This window comes from Salvelinus sp. IW2-2015, linkage group LG2, assembly GCF_002910315.2.
Source record: "Salvelinus sp. IW2-2015 linkage group LG2, ASM291031v2, whole genome shotgun sequence".
Classification (NCBI taxonomy): domain Eukaryota; kingdom Metazoa; phylum Chordata; class Actinopteri; order Salmoniformes; family Salmonidae; genus Salvelinus; species Salvelinus sp. IW2-2015.
In genome coordinates, this window is record NC_036839.1 from 39,162,537 (window position 1) to 39,185,024 (window position 22,488).

General features: G+C 47.1%; 1 protein-coding gene across 1 annotated transcript in view; it reads left to right on the plus strand.

Moving 5' to 3' along the window:
* The window catches only part of LOC111971807 (AF4/FMR2 family member 3), a 38,032-nt gene that overhangs the window by 9,857 nt on the left and 5,687 nt on the right, over nucleotides 1-22,488 (plus strand). The window contains exons 3-15 of the mRNA XM_023998620.2: nucleotides 6,919-6,993; nucleotides 7,090-7,117; nucleotides 7,549-7,607; nucleotides 8,839-8,970; nucleotides 10,858-10,895; nucleotides 12,786-12,990; nucleotides 15,513-17,549; nucleotides 18,783-18,789; nucleotides 19,278-19,470; nucleotides 19,622-19,882; nucleotides 20,171-20,234; nucleotides 20,434-20,570; nucleotides 20,660-20,731. Coding sequence (XP_023854388.2) covers nucleotides 6,919-6,993; nucleotides 7,090-7,117; nucleotides 7,549-7,607; nucleotides 8,839-8,970; nucleotides 10,858-10,895; nucleotides 12,786-12,990; nucleotides 15,513-17,549; nucleotides 18,783-18,789; nucleotides 19,278-19,470; nucleotides 19,622-19,882; nucleotides 20,171-20,234; nucleotides 20,434-20,570; nucleotides 20,660-20,731 — 3,308 coding nt within the window. The remainder of the gene's footprint in view (nucleotides 1-6,918; nucleotides 6,994-7,089; nucleotides 7,118-7,548; nucleotides 7,608-8,838; nucleotides 8,971-10,857; nucleotides 10,896-12,785; nucleotides 12,991-15,512; nucleotides 17,550-18,782; nucleotides 18,790-19,277; nucleotides 19,471-19,621; nucleotides 19,883-20,170; nucleotides 20,235-20,433; nucleotides 20,571-20,659; nucleotides 20,732-22,488) is intronic.

A 22,488-nucleotide genomic window follows, 5' to 3' on the forward strand; every position in this document is an offset into this window, starting at 1 on the left:
GGAGATGAAACATGTAGATAGAGCGTTGAGAACAGGCAGAGAGATGAACATGTAGATAGAGACGTGAGAACAGCAGAGAGATGAACATGTAGAAGAGACGTGAGAACAGCAAGAGAGATGAACATGTAGATAGAGATGTGAAGAACAGCAGAGAGATGAAACATGTAGATAGAGATGTGAGAACACGCAGAGAGATGAACATGTAGATAGAGACGTTGAGAACAGCAGAGAAGATGGACATGTAGATAGAGAAGCGTGAGAACAGCAGAGAGATGAACATGTAGATAGAGACGTGTGAGAACAGCAGAGAGATGGACATAGATAGAGATGTAGAACAGCAGAGAGACGTGTGAGAACAGCAGAAGATGAACATGTAGATAGAGACGTGAGAACAGCAGAGAGATGGACATGTAGATAGAGACGTGTGAGAACAGCAGAGAGAATGAACATGTAGATAGAGATGTGTGAGAACAGCAGAGAGATGGACATGTAGATAGAGACGTGAGAACAGCAGAGAGATGGACATGCTAGATAGAGACGTGTGAGAACAGCAGAGAGAGATACTGTAGATAGAGATGTGTGAGAAGAAGCAGAGAGAATGAACATGTAAGATAGAGATGTGTGAGAACAGCAGAGAATGAACATGTAGATAGAGATGTGAGAACAGCAGAGAGATGAACATGTAGATAGAGATGTTGAAACAGCAGAGAGATGAACATGTAGATAGAGACGTGTGAGAACAGCAGAGAGATGGACATGTAGATAGAGACGTGGTGAACAGCAGAAGAGATGACATGTAGATAGAGACGTCAGTGAACAGCAGAGAGACGTGTGAGAACAGCAGAGAGATGAACATGTAGATAGAGACGTGAGAACAGCAGAGAGATGAACATGTAGATAGAGATGTTGAGAACAGCAGAGAGAATGAACATGTAGATAGAGAATGTGAGAACAGCAGAGAGATGAACATGTAATAGAGATGTAGAACAGCAGAGAGATGAACATGTAGATAGAGACGTGTGAGAACAGCAGAGAGATGAACATGTAGATAGAGATGTGAGAACAGCAGAGAGAATGAACATGTAGATAGAGACGTGTGAGAACAGCAGAGAGATGAACATGTTAGATAGAGATGTGTGAACAGCAGAGAGATGGACATGTAGATAGAGATGTGAGAACAGCAGAGAGCAGAGATGCAACATGTAGATAGAGATGTGAGAACAGCAGAGAGATGAACATGTAGATAGAAATGTGTGAGAAGCAGAGAGATGAACATGTAGATAGAGATGTGTAGAACAGCAGAGAGATGAACATGTAGATAGAGATGTGAGAACAGGCAGAGAGATGAACATGTAGATAGAGACGTTGAGAAACAGCAGAGAGATGAACATGTAGATAGAGACGTGTGAGAACAGCAGAGAGATGAACATGTAGATAGAGATGTGTGAGAACAGCAGAGAGATGAACATTAGATAGAGATGTGAGAACAGCAGAGAGATGAACATGTAGATAGAGATGTGTGAGAAACAGCAGAGAGATAACATGTAGATAGAGATGTGTGAGAACAGCAGAGAGATGAACATGTAGATAGAGATGTGTTGAGAACAGCAGAGAGATGAACATGTAGATAGAGATGTGAGAACACGCAGAGAGATGAACATGTAGATAGAGACGTGAGAACAGCAGAGAGATGAACATGTAGATAGAGACGTGTGAGAACAGCAGAGAGATGAACATGTAGATAGAGAGTGAGAACAGCAGAGAGATAACATGTAGATAGAGATGTTGAGAACAGCAGAGAGACGTTGTGAGAACAGCAGAGAGATGAACATGTAGATAGAGACGTGTGAGAACAGCAGAGAGATGAACAGTAGAATAGAGATGTGTGAGAACAGCAGAGAAATGAACATGTAGATAGAAGACGTGTTGAAGAACAGCAGAGAGAATGAACATGTAGATAGAGATGTGTGAAACAGCAGAGAGACGTGTGAGAACAGCAGAGAGATGAACATGTAGATAGAGACGTGTGAGAACAGCAGAAGAATAACATGTAGATAGAGATGTGTGAGAACAGCAAGAGATGAACATGTAGATAGAGACGTGTGAACAGCAGAGAGATGGACATGTAGATAGAGACGTGTGAACAGCAGAGAGACGTGTGAGAACAGCAGAGAGATAACATGTAGATAGAGACGTGTGAAGAACAGCAGAGAGAATGAACATGTAGATAGAGACGTGAGAGAACAGCAGAGAGATGGACATGTAGATAGAGATGTGAGAACAGCAGAGAGATGAACATGTAGATAGAGAGATGTGAGAAACAGCAGAGAGATGAACATGTAATAGAGATGTGAGAACAGCAGAAGAGAACATGTAGATAGAGACGTGTGAAGAACAGCAGAGAGATGAACATGTAGATAGAGATGTGAGAACAGCAGAGAGATGAACATGTAGAATGAGACGTGTGAGAACAGCAGAGAGATGGAGCTTCATTCTGCTCTAAGAAGCATGTCTCCTTTCATTCATTCAGTCTAACACACACACACACACACACACACCACACACACACACACACACACACACACACACACACACACACACACACACACACACACACACACACACACACACACACACACACACACACACACACACACACACACACACACTATGTAAAGCTAAACTAAATAAAAGTAAAGCATTTCATTCCCCTTCTTCCATAAACACTTTCCCCACAACCCGGAGGGCAAGTGTTCCTTCTCTCTACTCCTCCTGTCACTTCATTATCTCGCCTCTCCTCCCTCAGTCACCAAGGACACCGATTCATCCCTCGTTCCTCATCCCTCCTCTCAAAACAACAAGCCTTCCCAGGAGAGGGAGCAGATAGATGACAACACAGTGACTAGGGTCTGGTTTCAATGATGAACTTTTTCGCATAGAGGAACTATGTCACTGCCTACGTCCGGGGACTCTCCAACAAATCACGAGGCAGACATGCCAGAACGTCGCGATTCAAAACCTTTGTAGTGATTTTAGTTAAGGTAGTTGATGCAAACCAGTCACTTACGAAATGCAGTCATCAAAAATAACCTTTGTGATCTCCATCCTGCTAGCTACTATTTAGTATTTTATTCAAGCTGATAAAGTAGTGACGTAGGCAGTGACATAGTTCCTCTATGACAACAGAGTTTATCATTAAAACCAGACCCTAGTCACTGTGTTGCTATCTCTCTCCTCTCCCCCCTCTGTCTGCTCCTCCTTCGCTCTTTCCTATTTCTCTCTCCCTGATCTCCTACCACTCCCTATTTCTCTCTCCTCTCTCCCTGATCTCCTACCACTCCCTATTTCTCTCTCCTCTCTCTCTGATCCCTACCACTCCCTATTTCCTCTCCTCTCTCCCTGATCTCCTACCACTCCCTATTTCTCTCTCCTCTCTCTCTGATCTCCTACCACTCCCTATTTTCTCTCTCTCTCTCTGTCTCCTACCACTCCCTATTTCTCTCTCCTCTCTCCTACCATCCCTATTCTCTCTCCTTCCTCTCTGATTTCCTACCACTCCCTATTTCTCTCTCCTCTCTCTCTGATCTCCTACCACTCCCTATTTCTCTCTCCTCTCTCCCTGATCTCCTACCACTCCTATTTCTCTCTCTCTCTCCTCTTCTCTTTATCTCTCTTTCCTGTGTTTGTCTTCTGGCTAGGAACAGGTAGAATGGGAACCGCACATTGAGACTTACTTTCAGAAGGCAGGCTACAGTCAGACAGGCTACATTCAGACATTGCTCTGTTACAGTCAGACAGGCTACATTCAGACATTGCTCTGTTACAGTCAGACAGGCTACATTCAGACATTGCTCTGTTACAGTCAGACAGCTACATCAACATTGCTCTGTTACAGTCAGACATTGCTCTGTTACAGTCAGACATTGCTCTGTTACAGTCAGACATGCTCTGTTACAGTCAGACAGGCTACAGTCAGACATTGCTCTGTTACTGTCAGACAGGCTACAGTCAGACATTGCTCTGTTACAGTCAGACAGGTTACAGTCGGACATTATTCTTTACAGTCAGACAGGCTCCATTTAGACAGGTTACAGTCAGATATTGCTCTGTTACAGTCAGACAGGCTACACTCAGACATTGCTCTGTTACAGTCAAACAGGCTACAGTCAGACATTACTCTGTTACAGTCAGACCGGTACAGTCAGAAATTTCTCTGTTACAGTCAGACAGGCTACTGTCAGACATTACTCTGTTACAGTCAGACAGGTTACAGTCAGACAGGCTAACAGTCAGACATTGCTCTGTTACGTCATTATTTCCTCGTTTACAGTCAGACATTGTCTCTGCTCTTACAGTCAGATACCTACAGTCAGAATCATTGCTTACAGTTCAGACAGGCTCAGTCAGCAGCATTGCTCTGTTACAGTCAGATATTGCTCTGTTACAGTCAGACAGTTACAGTCAGACAGGCTACAGCAGACATGCTCGTTACAGTCAGAATTGCCCCTGTTACAGTCAGACAGCTACAGTCAGACATTGCTCTGTTACAGTCAGACAGCTACATCAGACATTGCTCTGTTACAGTCAGACAGGTTACAGTCAGACAGGCTATACAGTCAGACATTACTCTGTTATAGTCAGACAGGTTACAGTCAGACATTACTCTGTTACAGTCAGACAGGTTACAGTCATAGATTGTCTGTTACAGTCAGTAACAGCTACAGTCAGACAGGCTACAGTCAGACATTACTCTGTTATAGTCAGACAGGTTACAGTCAGACATTACTCTGTTACAGTCAGACAGGTACAGTTCATAGATTCATCTCTCTGCTGTTCTCACACGTCTCTATCTACATGTTCATCTCTCTGCTGTTCTCACATGTCTCTATCTACATGTTCGTCTCTCTGCTGTTCTCACACGTCTCTATCTACATGTTCATCTCTCTGCTGTTCTCTCACGTCTCTCTGCTGTTCTCACACTCATCCCTGTTTGCATGGACATTCAAATGTACAGAAAGCACCTCCTCCTTCTCCAAACAGCTAGGCTGCCCACGACAACTGAAACACGCACACATACACACCAAATCAGAACAGATAAGGCCTGACCTTTTCCAGAGCCTGTTTCCTGTTCAATGGTGACGCAAAAGACAGCATGGACTTGGCACACAGACACACAGACAAACAAACTTCTTTCTGCCATGAATTATTGATTCATACTAAATAACTTCTCCTAACATGGCTGCTTTGTTTTTGTCAGTCAATCTAATCAGTTGTATGTGATGAGGACTGGAACAAAGACAGTGTAGTGGCAGATCTCTCTCTCTGTAGCTGGCCGGCTGGCTTCCTCTTCAGCGCTGGGCTCCTGTATGCAGATAGAACAGACAGTGTCCAGTGTACTATCCTGTCTTATAATCACCCTGATGATTATCACCCCGACGATTATCACCCCGATCATCACAAACTCTTCCCTTCCTCTGGCAGACCAATGCTTCAGGGACATTGTCGCAAACGCATGCACGCGCACATACACACATGCACAGGCATACACATGCTCACACACACACACACACAAATATGCACAAAACACACAGAAGTGGATGTACAATACACACAAAGTGTCAGGAACAGACGGGTTGTCTCTCAAAACACATCACAACCACAATAGACTAAGAACCTGTTTCACACTGTGTATAGGCTGTATCATCACACCTCTGAATTCACACACACTGTCTGTCTGTCTGTCTGTCTGTCTGTCTGTCTGTCTGTCTGTCTGTCTGTCTGTCTGTCTGTCTGTTTATCACAATCTACATATTTTGCAGACACCCTACAAGCCCTCTCACCACCCCTCAACCCTCAGCCCTCTCACCACCCCTCAACCCTCAGGCCCTCTCACCACCCCTCAACCCTCAGCCCTCTCAATCACCACCTCAGCCCTCTCATCAACCCTCAGCCCTTCATCATCCCTTAGCCCTCTCATCATCCCTCAGCCCTCTCATCATCCCTCAGCCCTCTCATCATCCTCAGCCCTCTCATCCCCTCGCCCTCTCACCCCCCTCAGCCCTCTCATCACCCCTCAGCCCTCTCATCACCCCTCAGCCTCTCATCACCCCTTAGCCCTCTCAATCACCCCTTAGCCCTCTCATCACCCCTTAGCCCTCTCATCACCTAGCCCTCTCTACCTCAGCCCTCTCTCAGCCCTCAGCCCTCTCATCAGCCCTCTCATCAGCCTCTCAGCCCTCAGCCCTCTTCACCTCAGCCCTCAGCCCTCTCATCAGCCCCTCTCATCAGCCCTCAGCCCTCTCATCAGCCCTCTCATCAGCCCTCAGCTCTCAGCCTCTCATCAGCCTCAGCCCTCTCATCAGCCCTCAGCCTCAGCCCTCTCTCACCCCTTCAGCCCTCCTCACCCCTAGCCCTCTCATCATCCCTCAGCCCTCTCACACCCTCCTGTCTTCAGGTCAAGGGTTAGAGTTAGGACATAACCAATCACATGTTTGTCTAAAGCTAGGTTAAGTTCAATGGCTAAAGCCCATAGTGATGTGGTCCAGGCATTAAGCAGGAAGTGGAGAGTAATCTGTAACCTGAGTAATCAAGCATTTCGCTACACCCGCAATAACATCTGCTAAACATGTGTATGTGATCAATACAATTTGATTGGATTTGAATGAGTCATAATAAATACCACAACACTCCCTCTAGTGGCATGTTTTAGAATGAGTCATGAGAAATACCACAACATCCCTCTAGTGGCAGATACCTTCTATTGGTCAAGATATCCTCATAGGGCAACTGCAGCCTGTACCATGAGTCAACCCCAGAAGACTCTCATTCTAATACTGCAGAGTGTGGTGTGTGCAGATGCTTCTCTGTAAGCGTGGTAAAGTCTATCCATCTCTGTGACCTCTAAACTTTCTCCCCCAGGACATGACCCATTCCTGGCCATCCCAGCAACCCTCAGGAGGGAGTCAGGCCCAGCGCTTCCCCTATAACCCTAAGGTAGGGCTGTCTGTGTCTGTGTGTCTGTCTGTGTCTGTCTGTGTGTGTGTGTGTCTTTAATTTCTCTTTTTGCTCTCTCTCTCTCGCTCTCTTTAGGAAGCAAAGCAGCACACAACTCAGCAACGTATGTATTCACACTCCAGTGTGTGTTTTTGTCCCGTGTGAATATGTCTGTAACCTTTCCTGTCATGTTATACCGGATATGTATAGGTGGCAATGTGTGTGTGTCTTCACTCCGTTTCTCTCTCTCTCTGTCTCTCTCTCGTCTCGTCTCTCTCTCTCTCTCTCTCTCTCTCTCTCTCTCTCTCTCTCTTCTCTCTCTCTCTCTCTCTCTCTCTCTCTTCTCTCTGTGTCTCTCTCACCTCTCTCTCTCTGTGTCTCTCTCACCTCTCTCTCTCTTGTGCTCTCCTCACCTCTGTCTCTCTGTTTCTCTCTCACTCTGTCTCTCTGTTTCTCTCTCACCTCTCTCTCTCTGTGTCTCTCTCACCTCTCTCTCTCTGTTTCTCTCTCACCTTTCTCTCATCTGTCTCTCTCTCACCTCTCTCTCTCTCGCAGCTTGGGAGAATGTGCAGCGAGTGAGGATGACCCAGCCTCACGTGGCGCCTCACAAAATCGTAAGTGGGACACGAGAAACATGATCTACCTAAGGTCACCGAACACTGGGCCATGAGCCGGGCTGTGATCCTCGCATACACACAAACACGCACACACACACACTTACAAACCGACACACACACACAGAGGGAGAGTACTAATCGGACAGTTTTAGTTGTGCAGCCAACATGGCATTAAAACACCAGGATACCAGTCAAAAGGTGACCTGACATTTGTGTGAACTTCTTCAGATGCAGAACAGTCTCCTGGCTTATTAACTCTTTATATCCTCTGTCAGAGATGACATATCATACATCATTACTGGACTGGATACAGCCTCTGTCAGTCATACCTCATTACCCCCTCACAACTAGACTGGATACAGCCTCTGTCAGTCATACTCATTACCCCCTCACAACTAGACTGGATACAGCCTCTGTCAGTCATACCTCATTACCCCTCACAACTAGACTGGATACAGCCTCTGTCAGTCATACCTCATTACCCCCTCACAACTAGACTGGATACAGCCTCTGTCAGTCATACCTCATTACCACCTCACAACTAGACTGGATACAGCCTCTGTCAGTCATACCTCATTACCCCCTCACAACTAGACTGGATACAGCCTCTGTCAGTCATACCTCATTACCCCCTCACAACTAGACTGGATACAGCCTCTGTCAGTCATACCTCATTACCCCCTCACAACTAGACTGGATACAGCCTCTGTCTGTCATACCTCATTACCCCCTCACAACTAGACTGGATACAACCTCTGTCTGTCATACCTCATTACCCCTCACAACTAGACTGGATACAACCTCTGTCTGTCTGTCATACCTCATTACCCCCTCACAACTGACTGGATACAGCCTCTGTCAGTCATACTCTCTACCCCTTCAGAACTAGACTGGATACAGCCTCTGTCAGTCATACCTCATTACCCCCTCAGAACTAGACTGGATACAGCCTCTGCACATACCTCATTACCCCCTCACAACTAGACTGGATACAGCCTCTGTCAGTCATACCTCATTAACCCCTCACAACTAGACTGGATACAGCCTCTGTCAGTCATACCTCATTACCCCCTCACAACTAGACTGGATACAGCCTCTGTCAGTCATACCTCATTACCCCCTCACAACTAGCTGGATACAGCCTCTGTCAGTCATACCTCATTACCCCCTCACAACTAGACTGGATACAGCCTCTGTCAGTCATACCTCATTACCCCCTCACAACTAGACTGGATACAGCCTCGTCTACTTCATCCTTTCATTTACTTTAGTCTTTCTCTTTACGTATGGTTTTACATTTTTTCCCAGCATGCTCGCTGATGACTTGAAGCTCAGCAGTGACGAGGAGGATGCTGACAAGGTATGGACGCCCCAGATCATTCTACAAACCTTTCAGAAGATTTTAGCAATATTCAGACTCTCTCTCCGCCCTCCCTCTTCCTCCCTATTTCCTCCCTCCTTTCACCATTCCTCTCTGCTCCCTCCAACACTCCTCTAGCCCCCCCCCCCTGCTTCTGCACAGTAAAAGAAAGAAGACAAACTTGTATTTTAGTAACTAGTAACAAATAACTTTGTAACTGAGTAATGTGGCTACATCCCTTATTTAAAGTATTATCTGGAAGGGGTGGGGGGAAGAGAGAATATTGAGAGAGGGGTAGAAGATTGAGAGGGAGTCCTGCAGTGAGTTTGGTGAGGGGCCAGGCCTGGGGGGGCTGGGAGAGAGCGAGAATAGCATGCAAAATGGCATTTTGAGATAACATTACTACACACAGATCATAAACGTAATGTTAGCTAGCTAACAGTGAGCTGTACCTAGAAAATAACTTTGACAAATTTAGAAGTGTATAATATCTGTAGCTAGACTCTTACCTGTATACATGGATGAATACTTCACGGCAGACTGCAACCCCTTTATAAGACATCCTGTGTTGTTTCTGTTTTGTTTGTACAGCTTGACCTGTTGTGTCATTCTGGTTCACACTGACCGTGTGAAATGCCATAAGAATCATCTTAAGCTTCAGCCCCACCCAAACTCTGACCATTTTACTCGCCCTAGCAGAGCTGGTTAGGCTGTTTTCATGTTATTTTTCAGTTTTTTTGCCAACGTTTACTGACACCGGCCACTGACACTGACACCGGTTGAGCGTTTGTCACGACTTCCGCCAAAGTCGGTTCCTCTCCTTTTTCGGGCGACGTTCGGCGGTCAACGTCACCGGTCTTCTAGCCATCGCCGATCCAGCTTTCATTTTCCATTTGTTTTGTCTTGTTTTCCCACACACCTGGTTTACATTCCCTCATTACTTGTTGTGCATATAACCCTCTGTTCCCCCCATTTCTGTGTGTGAAATTGTTTAATGTCAGGTGGGTACGCTTCCGGCTGATGTACGCCGGGTTTTGTTTTGTACCCGTGCTTTGTGGCAGCCGGTACTTTGTACTTGGTTGTGTGTACTTTGTGCTGCCTCACTTGTTCTTTGGGCATTTGTTTTGTGACGCGGTTGCGTCCTGTTTTAATAATTTCCTGAGTAAAGTGCTTTGTCCACTCATCTCTGCTCTCCTGCGCCTGACTTCCATGCACCAGCTACACCCACCGGTTGACAGCGTTCGTAAATTCATCAGTTATTCTGCATTCTGGTACACAGAGACGAGAGTGCTCTGAAACAGTTGTTGCAGTGACATTCTATTGAAATTGATACTTGCATAGTGGAGTCTTTTGTTAAGTTTTACTATGCAATACATTAAAAAAAGCCACGTTAGACAGGATTACCTTCACATAATGACCAATTATAGCACGCTTCTGTCAAATAGACAGAAGCGCGCTATATGGCAGACCAATCCGAACTCATCTCTCGGCATGTCCAGCCCACTCATTATCTCAGCCAATCATGGCTAGTGGGAAGGTTGCTGACTTTTTTTCTGTGGCTTAATCATCTAGTCTTGTAATTTAATTGTATTCGTATTTACAAATGGCATACAGGTTTGTAATTAAGGAAAATGAAAGTTTACAAGTTCGAGACGGCATTTCTGCCAAAAAAGCACATTTTGATTTTTWWWWAAAGTTTACGTTCAAACGGTTCTCCTGTGAAGTAGTGACATGCACCTAGTTTCCTGAAACGGGTCACATATTGTTTTCACCTATCCAATGGCAGGTCAATATGGGCAGCACAGGGTTTACACTACTTGCTCATGGTTACACGCTAATGAATGATGCCAGTCTCTCTTGTCTCCTTTTCTGTCATCTCTCTACTAGGACCCTGAGCAGTCAGCCTCCTGGACTGGTAACAATAGGTATTAGATGTGTGTGTGTGTGTGTGTGTGTGTGTGTGTGTGTGTGTGTGTGTGTGTGTGTGTGTGTGTGTGTGTGTGGTGTGTGTGTGTGTGTGTGTGTGTGTTGTGTGTGTGTGTGTGTGTGTGTGTGTGTCTTGATGTGTCTAGTCACTTTTACCCCTACCCACAGTACATGTACATACTGCTGGCAGTTACCTTGACTACCTTTACTGGAGTTACCTAGACTACCTCGTACCCTGCACATTACTCATTACCAGTACCACTTGGATAGAGCCTGTCGTCTGAACTCGTTACCGGTACACTTGGATAGAGCCTCGTTACGGTTACCATTGGATAGAGCTCGTTACGGTACCCTTGGATAGAGCCTCGTTACGGTACCCTTGGATAGAGCCTCGTTACCTCGTACCACTTGGATAGAGCCTCGTTACGGTACCCTTGGATAGAGCCTCGTTACCGGTACCCTTGGATAGAGCCTCGTTACCGGTACCCTTGGATAGAGCCTCGTTACCGGTACCTGTTGGAGAGAGCCTCGTTACCGGTACCCCTTGGATAGAGCCTCGTTACGGTACCCCTTGGATAGACTCGTTACCGTACCCTTGGATAGAGTCTTATTACGATACCACTTGGATAAAACCTCGTTAGGTACCACTTGGATAGAGTCAATTACCGATACCACTTGGATAAACTCGTTACCGGTACCCTTGGATAGAGCCTCGTTACCGGTACCCCTTGGATAGAGTCTTATTACGATACCACTTGGATAAAACCTCGTTACCGGTACCCTTGGATAGAGTCTTATTACCGTACACTTGGATAAACCTCGTTACCGGTACCCCTTGGATAGAGCCTCGTTACGGTACCCCTTGGATAGAGTCTTATTACCGATACCACTTGGATAAAACTCGTTACCGGCTGCCCTTGGATAGAGCTCGTTACCGGTGCTCCTTGGGTAGAGCCTCGTTACCGGTACCACTTGGATAGAGCTCGTTACGGTCACCTTGGAAGAGCCTCGTTACCGGTACCCCTTGGATAGAGCCTCGTTACCGGTACCCCTTGGATAGAGTCTTATTCCGATACCACTTGGATAAAACCTCGTTACCGGTACCCACTTGGATAGAGCCTCATTACCGGAACCCTTGATAGAGCCTAGTTACCGGACCCCTTGGATAGAGCTCGTTACCGGTACTCCTTGGATAGAGCCTGCGTTACGGTTTACCCTTGGGATAGAGCCTCGTTACCGGTACCTTAGTATAGAGCCTCGTTACCGGTACCCTTGGATAGAGCCTCGTTACCGGTACCCTTGGATAGAGCCTCGTTTACCGGTACCCCTTGGATAGAGCCTCGTTACCGGTACCCCTTGGATAGAGCCTCGTTACCGGTACCCCTTGGATAGAGCCTCGTTACCGGTACCCCTTATATAGAGCCTCGTTACCGGTACCACTTATATAGAGCCTCGTTACCGGTACCACTTATATAGAGCCTCGTTACCGGTACCACTTGGATAGAGCCTCGTTATTGTTCTATTTTTACTATTTCCTTTTTATTTTGTGATTTTGTTTTTACTCTGCATTGTTGGGAAAGGGCTCGTAGGTAAACAGTTCACAGTAAAGTCTACACTTGTTCTAATTCGTAAGCGATATGAAAGGTGTGGAATGTGACAGTTGGATTGTGTTATCTTTCTCCTGGTCACTCTTAAACAGACACACACTGATAGGGATTAATGAAGAGGGCCAGCGAGTTTGAGCGTCCACAAATTGTTTGTACTATATGTGTGTTTGTGCAACTGTGCATGTTTGTGCGTGCCCGTGCATCTGTGTGTGTGTGTGTGTCTCTGTGTGTGTCTCTGTGTCTAAGCTTACCCCTTTCTGGTGTGTGTTTATTGATTGACAGTCTGTCGGAGCAGCACACACACACACATAGTGGGAGGGTGAGACGTTCAGGCTCAGACTCTTCAGGCTCAGACTCTTCAGGCTCAGACTCCTCCAGTGAGTCGGAGGAGGAGAGCAGTAGCCAGCGCCTTCGTAGCCCCAGCCCAGAAACACACTCCGATCCTGGGACACCCACCGACGCTCAGTCCCTCGGCTGCACCGAGGAGGTAGTACCACCATGATCACTGTCTGTCACACTGCTGTCTGTCTGTATACCATATCTCTCTCTCTTTAGCTACCTCTCTCTCTCATGGCATTTCTCATTCTCTTTCTTTCTAGATATTTCTCTCTCCCTTTAGCCCCTTCCCCCTTTTTCTCTCTCCCTCCCCTCATTTAGAATTCTCTCTCTCTCTCTCTCTCTTTCTCTCTCTCTCTCTGGGTGAGGCAGGGAGGGGGGGGGTGGGGGAGGGGTATGCAGGGAGAGGGAGGCAAGGTGAGGGGGTGGGGGAGGGGTTTGCAGGGGGAGGGGAGTTGCTGTAGGAATTAGAGTCTGGACGTCACGTGAACAAGCCCAGTCCCAAAGAGGAAAGCCCATGGGAGTTGGGAGTCCCGGAGATTTGGTTTCATGCTAACATTGCGTTAGTACGTAGTTAGCATGACAGTCTCTCCCACACTAATAACCAACAGCAGACTCTCCCTGCTATACTAGCTTACACTAAAGTAAAAGTAAGACACACTTTAAATGGAAGTTTCATTAGCAGTGAGTTACAAGCATGTAAAAGCCCAGTAGAGAGAGACCAGGACCTTTTTATAGGGAACACACTCTCAATTGGAGAGGAGAGAGAGAGGTGTGTGTGGTGTGTGTGGGGGGGGGGGGTATTGTCAATGGAGGGGACACAGCAGTTTGGGGTAGGTGTAGTAGTGTATGCAGAGAGGTTGAGTAGGGGAACTGCTTTCTTGCCTGATATGGAATGGAAGGCCTGTGTGACTGTGTAATGACCATAGCTGGCTCTATCATGCAGTATATCGGCCCTATAGAGGGTGGAGTGAGAAGTGGTGTGCGGGTGGAGCCCATGCTGTTTTCATCTCGGTGAGCGAATGAGCGTTATATGTGTCTCCCGAGAGGGAGGGAGGGAGGGGGGTGGATAAACAGCGCTCAGAGTCCCGGTTATAGAGAGAGGGAGGGGGGGTGGACAGCGCTCCAGAGCTCGCATAGAGAGAGGGAGGGGGGGGGTGGAAACAAGCGTCAGAGTCCAGTTTGAGGAGAGAGGAGGGGGGTGGTAACAGCGTCCAGTGCTCGTTAGAGAGAGGGAGGGAGGGGAACGAGAGGTAAAGAGATGCATTGTCTTCTTGGAAGAGGGTGAGGGAAGAGGGAGGGGGGTACTGGAGGGCGGTGACTGGAGAGAGCAGTTTTGAGGTAGAGGATAGTTAATTAGCTTGGTCAGCCTATTGGGAAGAGGGGGAGAGAGTAGAGAGAGGAGAGAGAGAGGGGAGCGAGAGAGGGGGAGAGAGAGAGCGAGCGAGAGAGAGGGGAGAGAGAGGAGAGCGGGAGAGAGAGAGATGAGCGATGGAAGCGGGGGAGAGAGAGAGAGAGCTGAGAGAGAGGGAGCAGGTGAGAAGAGAGCGAGAGAGAGGGGAGAGCGAGAGAGAAAGGGAGAGAGAGAGCGAGGGAGAGAGACGCGAGCAGAGAGAGAGGGGTGAGAGAGAGAGAGGGGGAGAGAGAGAGAGGGGGAGAGAGAGAGGAAAAAATAGAAAATAACTAGAGAGTAGGAAAGTAATTGTACACTCCACCAGTGAGTATATCCTCTTCTTTTTAAAGCTCTTTTATTCTTTGTTGATTAATGAGTGAGTTGTTAGGCAGAATAAACAGCATGTGTGTGTGTGGGCGGGGGGGTTATCGTCTGTCAGGGCAGATGTGTGTAGATTCCAGAGAAAGTAGAAAAGGAAGGAAGGTTGAAGAAGTAGCCACAGTTTAAAAATGGGTCTGTTTTTAAAATTGGTCTTCTTAGACTCTGGTTGAACGAGTGGTAGTTTTGACAGTGTGTTGTTGTCTTAATGTACGTGTGCAGTGTAGATTAGAACATTTTTGAAAATTGCACTTTTGACCGTTAAGAATGAAGCTGGGACAGTGAGTAAGAAATGTGGGTACTGTTTGTATGGTTTTGAGTGCGTTGTGTGTTTTGAAATATTCCAGTGTGTTTTTTCAGGGAATCTATCATTTACTCCTGTCACTGTTGCCTCCTCTCTCATTCTCCTCTCTCTCATTCCATACTCTATCCCCTCCCCTTCAGAATTCTCTCTCTCTCTCTTCACAGGAAGAAGTGAGCATACGACAGATCCTTCTCTTCCTTATTCCCTCCTGTTCCCCTCCTTTCACAACTTTATTAAACATGTAGTTTTCTTTAAAAAAWATATATATTTATATTGCACTGGCCATTCAACATATCAATATTTTCGTGGTGAAAAGCTCATATGTATATTTATAAATAGTCTTTCTCGCTGCTCAGGAAGATTGTTGTTTTTGGGCTTAACCCCTGTTTTCATTGAATATAGTTCAATCATTTTCTGCAAGTTACTGATAGTGTAAGTTAGTGTTTAAAACCAATGTGAATGTATCAAAGTCAACCTGACTTGTTCATCACAAAAAGCATGATCCCTCTCCTTTGCAGTTCCTACTGGACTGTTTCTCTACTCATCCCTCTCTCCTTAAATATGTCATCCCGCTCCATCCTCCTCTCTGTTTTCTCAGGCAGATCACCCCCCCACCACTCAGTGGCAGCTGGATAAGTGGCTGAAGAAAGTCAGAAAAAAATCCTCCTGGGATCCCGGCAACCGTGAGCACACCCAGAGAGCTACAGAACACAGCTCGCCCTCCCCAGACCCTCACAGAGCCCCGTCTCCGGCCAGATCCTGGGGGACCAGAGAGGACTACAGCCCCAGCCAGAGCCCTGTTCCCAGCCCACACTTCAACTACAGCCCCAGGCATAGCCCTCGGCCTAGCCCTGGCTGCAGCCCCTGTCCCAGTCCTTGCCACAGCCCCATCCCTAGCCCGGTCCCCAGTGTCTGTCTGAGCCCCTGCCTCAGCCCCAGAGCCAGCCGCAGCCCTAGCCCCATACCCCGACACCCCCCTAAGAGTCCTAGTCCCAGCCTTACTCAGTCTAGCTCCCGTCACTATCCTCAGGTTCGGAGTCTTCATCAGGAAAGCTTCAGGCCTCTCACGCGGCCTAGCTTAACATCCAGCCCGAGCCATAGACCCAAAATCAGGATCGCACCTGCTCCCAGCATTGAGTCCAAGAGCAAACTGAGGCACAGTTCCTCTCCCCAGCCTCCGCTTCAGCACAGCTCCAGGCCTAAACCCAAACAGAGCCAGTCTGTTCCCACTCCCAAGAACACAGCCAAGGCAGCCCCTGCTCTGAGCACTGAGCCGAGCCACAGACCCAGACCTAGTCCCAACTCCAGTCCCAGGCTTCATTCTCAGCCTAAGTTGAAACACAACCCCACCCTAGCCCTCAAAACCAGCCAACATCTAACAACCTCTGGACAAAGACCCAAGGAGAGTTGCAGACTCAGCCACAATTCCAACTCCAAACCCAGGCCCAAGTTTGGGCCTAGTTTGACAACCAGCCTCAGTCCCAGTCCCAGTCCCACACCCAAGGCCAAGACCTTACCTCCCACAGACCCTAGCAGAGAGACCAGCAGCAGAGTTGGTCACAGTTCCAAATCGAGTCCCAAGCCACGTTCTCGGCCGATCTCCAAAGCTGGTTCTGGGCCTAGCTCTAGATCCAGCCCCAGTCCTAGACCCAAAGTCAAATCCCGGGAGAACCCTGCTCCCCACCCAAAGCCTCCACAGAGGAAGCCCCAATCCAGGGAGAGAGAACGGGAGGTGGACAACCGGAGAGAGACCCAGGCAGCAGACAGGAAGGCAGACAGGCAGACAGAGGGAAGGGGGAAGGGTAATGTAGAGAGACAGGGAGAGAGGCAGGGGGAGAAACAGGGAGAGAGAAGACTGGCAGAGGATAAGTTGCTAAGACGCCCCTGGGTCCAGAGTTCAGAGGAGGAAGARGACGTAGAGGAGAGAAAGAGGAGGGAGGAGAGAGAGAGGGAGGAGAAGAGGAGGAGGAGGAAGGAGCAGCAGAGAGGGGATTGGCAGGCGGTCCAGCCCAAGCAGAGACCTCACACCAACAGCGAGCGACACCGCAATCCCATTGATCCACAACGCCACGGGACCAAGAAAAAGAGGAGGAGGAAGAGTGAGGAGGAAGAGAGAGAGTCTCAACCGGACCCTTCCCTTCCGCCGTCGCCCTCCTCCCCCACACCTGTCATCCCTCCCACAGATTCCTCTTCATCATCTTCCTCATCAGAGTCCGACTCGGAGCCCAGTCTGCCTCCCAACGTCGCCAAAGTCCCAGCCGACTCCACGTCCAGCCAGCGTCCTATCCCCAGGAGAGGGCACCAGGGCCCTGGGAGGCCTTCAGACAGTAGGCCAGGAGTGCTCTACCCCACTGCCACATCCAACCAAGAGCACGGGCCGCAGAGCCAGGCAAAGCAGAAACTCTACACCTTGGTCCCGTTTGGGCGTAGTGAGCAGGCCCCATCCTCACATCGAGGCCTGAGGAATCTGGTGGTGCAGTTAAACCTCTCCCTGCTCAGCAGAGTGCCTGATACTACGACAGACACCCCAGCCTCTCACAAACACCCCTCCTCTTCCTCTTCCAAGCAAAAAGAGGCCATGAGACACCTGTACACCCCAGAGACAGAGGGAGGAGACAGCAGGAGGAAACGGAAGGTAACACACATTTCTCTTTTTCTCTTCATAACTTGTAAACAAGGTTGTTGTACTGTAGCTAGTTTATCATGGAATACTAATGTCACCCTTTACTGAGACCTGAGGTCACTGTTGATTCCGAAATACAATAGCCTGGTGTCCGTGATGTTGTGGTAAATGCTGTTTACTCTCCACTACATCTCTGTGATGTTGGCTTCAGAACTAAACTAAGCCTGGTGGCTCATCAGGGTTGCTCAGACCAATAGTCTGGTGTCCATCAGTGTTGCTTCAGAACTACAATAGTCCTGGTGTCCATCAGGTGGTTGCCTTCAGAACTACAATAGCTGGTGTCCATCAGTGTTGCTTCCAGAACTAACAATAGGCTGGTGTCCATCAGTGTTGCTTCAGAACTACAATAGCTGGTGTCCATCAGTGTTGCTTCAGAACTACAATAGTCTGGTGTCCACAGTGTTGCTTCAGAACTACAATGAGGCCTGGTGTCATCAGGATTGCAATAGCTGGTGCCATCATGTTTGCTTTAGAACTACAATACCTGGATCCGTGGTGTTGCTTCAGAAGAATTGCAATAGCCTGGTGTCCATCAGTGTTGCTTCAGACTTAACAGTACCTGGATCCGTTGTGTCTGCTTTCAGAAGCAATTGCAATAGCCTGTGTCGAACTCGAGTGTTGTAATACAGTCCAATCCGTGTTGCTTTAGAACGATGCAATAGCCTGGTGTCCACTCATGTTGCTTTAGAACATTAATAGCTCTGGTTGCCCCATGTTGCTTGTAAACTATATGTACCTGGTGTCCGCCATGTTTTGCTTAGAACTATATAGCCTGGTGTCCACTCACTGCTGCTTTAGAAATATAGTATGCCTGGTGTCCATTCCTGTTGCTTTAGAACCATTATAGCTAGCCTCGGTGTCCGACCACTGTTGCTTTAAGAAAACCGCTATAGTACAAAGCCTAGTGTTCCATCACTGTTGCTTTAGAAACTATGAGTAGCCCTGGGAGTCCATCACGTTGCTATAGAACCTATAGTTAGCCTGTGTCCCTCACTGATTCTCCATTGCTTTTAGAACCTATACGTAGCCTGGCTGTCCATACCAACTTGTTGTTGCTTAGAACTATAGTAAGCCTGGTGTTCCATCCACTGTTGCTTGTAGCCCAACTATAGTAGCATGGTGTGCCATCACTGTGCTTTAGCAGACTATAGTAGCCTGTGAAAGTCCCATCCACTGTTGCTCTAGACACAATGTAGGCCTGGTTCCATCACTGTTGCTTAGAACTCATATAGCCTGTCTCCATCAGTGTTGCTTCTAGAACTATAGCTAGCCGTGTCCATCAGTGTGCTTTAGATATCCTGAAATCCTGGTTGTAAGAATCATTAGCCTCGGTCGTGTTGCTCGATCAGTACCTGGTCGTCGTGTTGCTTAGAAAATCAATAGCCTGTGTCCATCACTGTGCTTCTAGAATAGTAGTAGCCTGTGTGGTCCATCACTGTCTCTAGTAGAACTATTGATAGCTTGGTGTCCACCACTGTTGCTTTAGAAACTATAGTAGCCTGGTGTCCTCACTGTTGCTTTGAGAACTATAGTAGCCGGTCCGTCACTGTTGCTTTAAACAGTAGTGCCTGTGGTCCGTCGGTTCAACCACAATGGATGTGTTTCTCACAGTCAGAGAATTTGGAATCCAGCACCAAAGAGAGAGTAGCGGAAAGTAACTCCCACACCAACGCCCCTCAGCGCCCACACAAGTCTACACTAAAGACGAGAGTACCCGAGTTAACTCCCACACCAACGGCCCCTCAGCCCACACAGAGTCTACAGCTAACAGAGAGAGTACCCGGAGTAACTCCCACACCAACGGCCCCTCAGCCCACACAGAGTCTACAGCTAACAGATGTCTAGACCCCCACAAAGATGCCAGACACAACAGGTGAGACTGGAACGAACACTCTCATACACATTCTCATACACACGTATACACACTCTCATAAACACTTATACCCACTCGTACACAAAACAGGCATACAGACTGTAAAAAGTACTGACTGTGTCTTTGGGTGGGGGGGTGTATGTGTGAGCAGGTTCTTGGAGGACTACCTAGACAGTAAGAGGCCACTGTCCCCCCTGTCCCCTCTCTCTGACACCCCGGACCCCACCAAGCCTCCCATCAAAACACAGCCCCCAGTGCGGCACTACACAAACAGTGAGGTGCCCAGGACCCATGCTAAGATGGAGGTGGAGTGTGTAGGCGTGTCAGGGAAGCCCCCGCCCATGTGTGAATCCTGGGGACCTCCTTTACAACGGGCAGGGAGCCAGAGAGGAACTGTACTCAACCATGAACCGTGAGTGACTGTCTGACTAAAATTAGACCATTTTCGGTCCTCATGACCACATTCTACAGCCCAACATATACCACCAGAAGCAGTCTGTAGCTGTCACACAGTAACATATGTGTCTGATATTTACTATTCGCGCTCTCTCGCTCTCTCGCTCTCTTTCTCTCTCTCTTTCTCGCTCTCTCTCACTCTCTCTTTCTCGCTCTCTTTCTCGCTCTCTTTCTCTTTCTCGCTCTCTCTCTCTTTCTCACTCTCTCTCTCTTTCTCTTTCTCTCTCTCTCTCTCTCCATCTAGCCCACACCATGCTGAGTACTACATGCATGAGGCCAAGAGAATGAAGCACCGTGCAGATGCCATGGTAAGACTGTATCAGGACCCGAGGGACTGTTCTAACACTGAAATAGGACCTTTAAAGATGTCTAGGACAATCAGTACAACTTTACAGATGGTTTAAAATAAGGACCCTGTCATGAATTACTTGATTAAGTGGCTAAAGAGAGATCTCATCTCTCCCGACCTTTTTTATCTCACATATCACTTACAAATCTCTGTCTCAGGTGGATAAGCTGGGGAAGGCAGTGAACTATGTGGATGCTGCTCTCTCCTTCATGGAGTGTGGCAAAGCTATGGAGGAGGGACCGCTGGAGGACAAGTCTCCCTACAGCATGTACACAGAGACGGTAGAGCTCATCAGGTAAGATATACACACACACATGTGCACACACACACACAAACACGCACATACATACACCCACTTTAACAGTGATCCTCTGGGTTTGTCAGGTATGCCATGAGGCTGAAGAACCACTCTGGTCCTGGGGCCAGACAGGAAGACAAACAGCTGGCCGTACTCTGGTACGTATGTCACTAGCAACAGTCGTCTAAATGTATAAAAGGTCAAAAATACACTTCTGATCAATATACAGTAACAGCTGCATAATGGAAAAATATACTTTATGTTAAATTCCATCAAATATTGGCTGAATTATAGAACATAAAGCATTATTTAATAAGATCCCGAAAATCTAAGTATTCAATTTAATGTCAACTATATATGGTYGATTTATGTGTTTTAGAAATAACTAAATTACATGAAATTAGGCCTATACTCTATGCAACCAGCATCTTTCTAGGCCTCTACCACACCCCACAATCTCCAACAGCTATCCCCATGGCTTTCCCTTATATTCCTGATTGTTTTTGTATATTCAACATTAGGTCGAGACTGTGTTTAAGAACAGGAACTAAACGCCCTGCTCTAGAATTTTTTTATGCAAAAATTGTTTAGTTAGTTGTTCATTTTCAAGAGCGGATTCCCTTGTGGTTAGCCTACTTTTATTTCTTGTGATATAAATATTATGTCTGTGCGTTTCGCCCCTGTCCAAGTGTCAGTGCAGTAAATCCTTGTCCAATCATCAGTGTGGAAATAGATTCCGATCAAAACCCTGTACCATTGTTGACATTTTGAAGGGGACTGGCATGTGTTTGAGCGGACATAGTGCACGTTGGCACGATCATAAAATCTGCAGCAAATCTACAAGCAAGTGTTCAAATGTGCATTGCTTTCTTTCTAAATAAATCGATCCATCGACAATTATGTGACAAGTGAATTTACACATCACAAAAACAAGGGACAATCCTGAGGTGCGCGTTGCTGATGTCACTTCCTCTATGTTTAGCCTACAGAATATAATAATCTGTAGGATGTGTGTGTGGGGCATCTCCCCTGGGCTATGTTTCAGGTTGCAGGTCCTACCAACAGAATACAACCTTGCACTCTGGTACCCTGCAAACCATGATCCGTTTTCTATTTCACACAAGTCCAATGTAATGGAGTCTGTTGCACATGTTGTTAATGGTTTGCCGTTCACTCAAAGACCTGAAAATAGCTAGACCTGAGTGCCTTGTTGACCAGAATAAACCCTAACCCCTCCTCCCTAGGCACTTGTTCAGATCTAAAACAACTGGATAGGTGGAAGCAATAGGGTGAATGCAMTATGAAGTACATATCAGCTCTGGTAAAAGTACACTCAAGGAAATATTTGATTGATCCTAGTGATTGAGGAGTATCATTAAAACAGGTTAATATGCCCCACCAATATTAGACTATACAGAAAGCCCTTGAAATAAGTAAATCAACTCCATGATAGAATAGTCAAATCAAATATTAACTCCAACAGACATGGGGGTGTAGCAGGAAAATCTGAATGCTGTGRACCAAGAGGTTGTGAGTTCAAATCCAAGCTGAGGACATGTTGGATAATAATTACTGTATACTGATAATTACTGTATACTGATAATAATTACTGTATACATGCATAATGTAATCAGGTGTGTCTTACATGTAAGGTGTATGAGAATCCCTAAACTTGCCAACAGACTAAAAGAGCTGTGATTGGATCAGTGGTTCTTCAGTCAAGGTCTTGATGTGCTTGGCAACCGTAACAAGCTGTCATGAAAATTGCTTTTGGGGGAGAATGTTTCTTTGGGACCATCAGGTGACGTCCTTTTATTTATTTGACCTTTATTTAACTAGGCAAGTCAGTTAAAAACAAATTCTTATTTACAATGACGTCCTACCCCGGCCAAACCCTAACCCGGACAACGCTGGG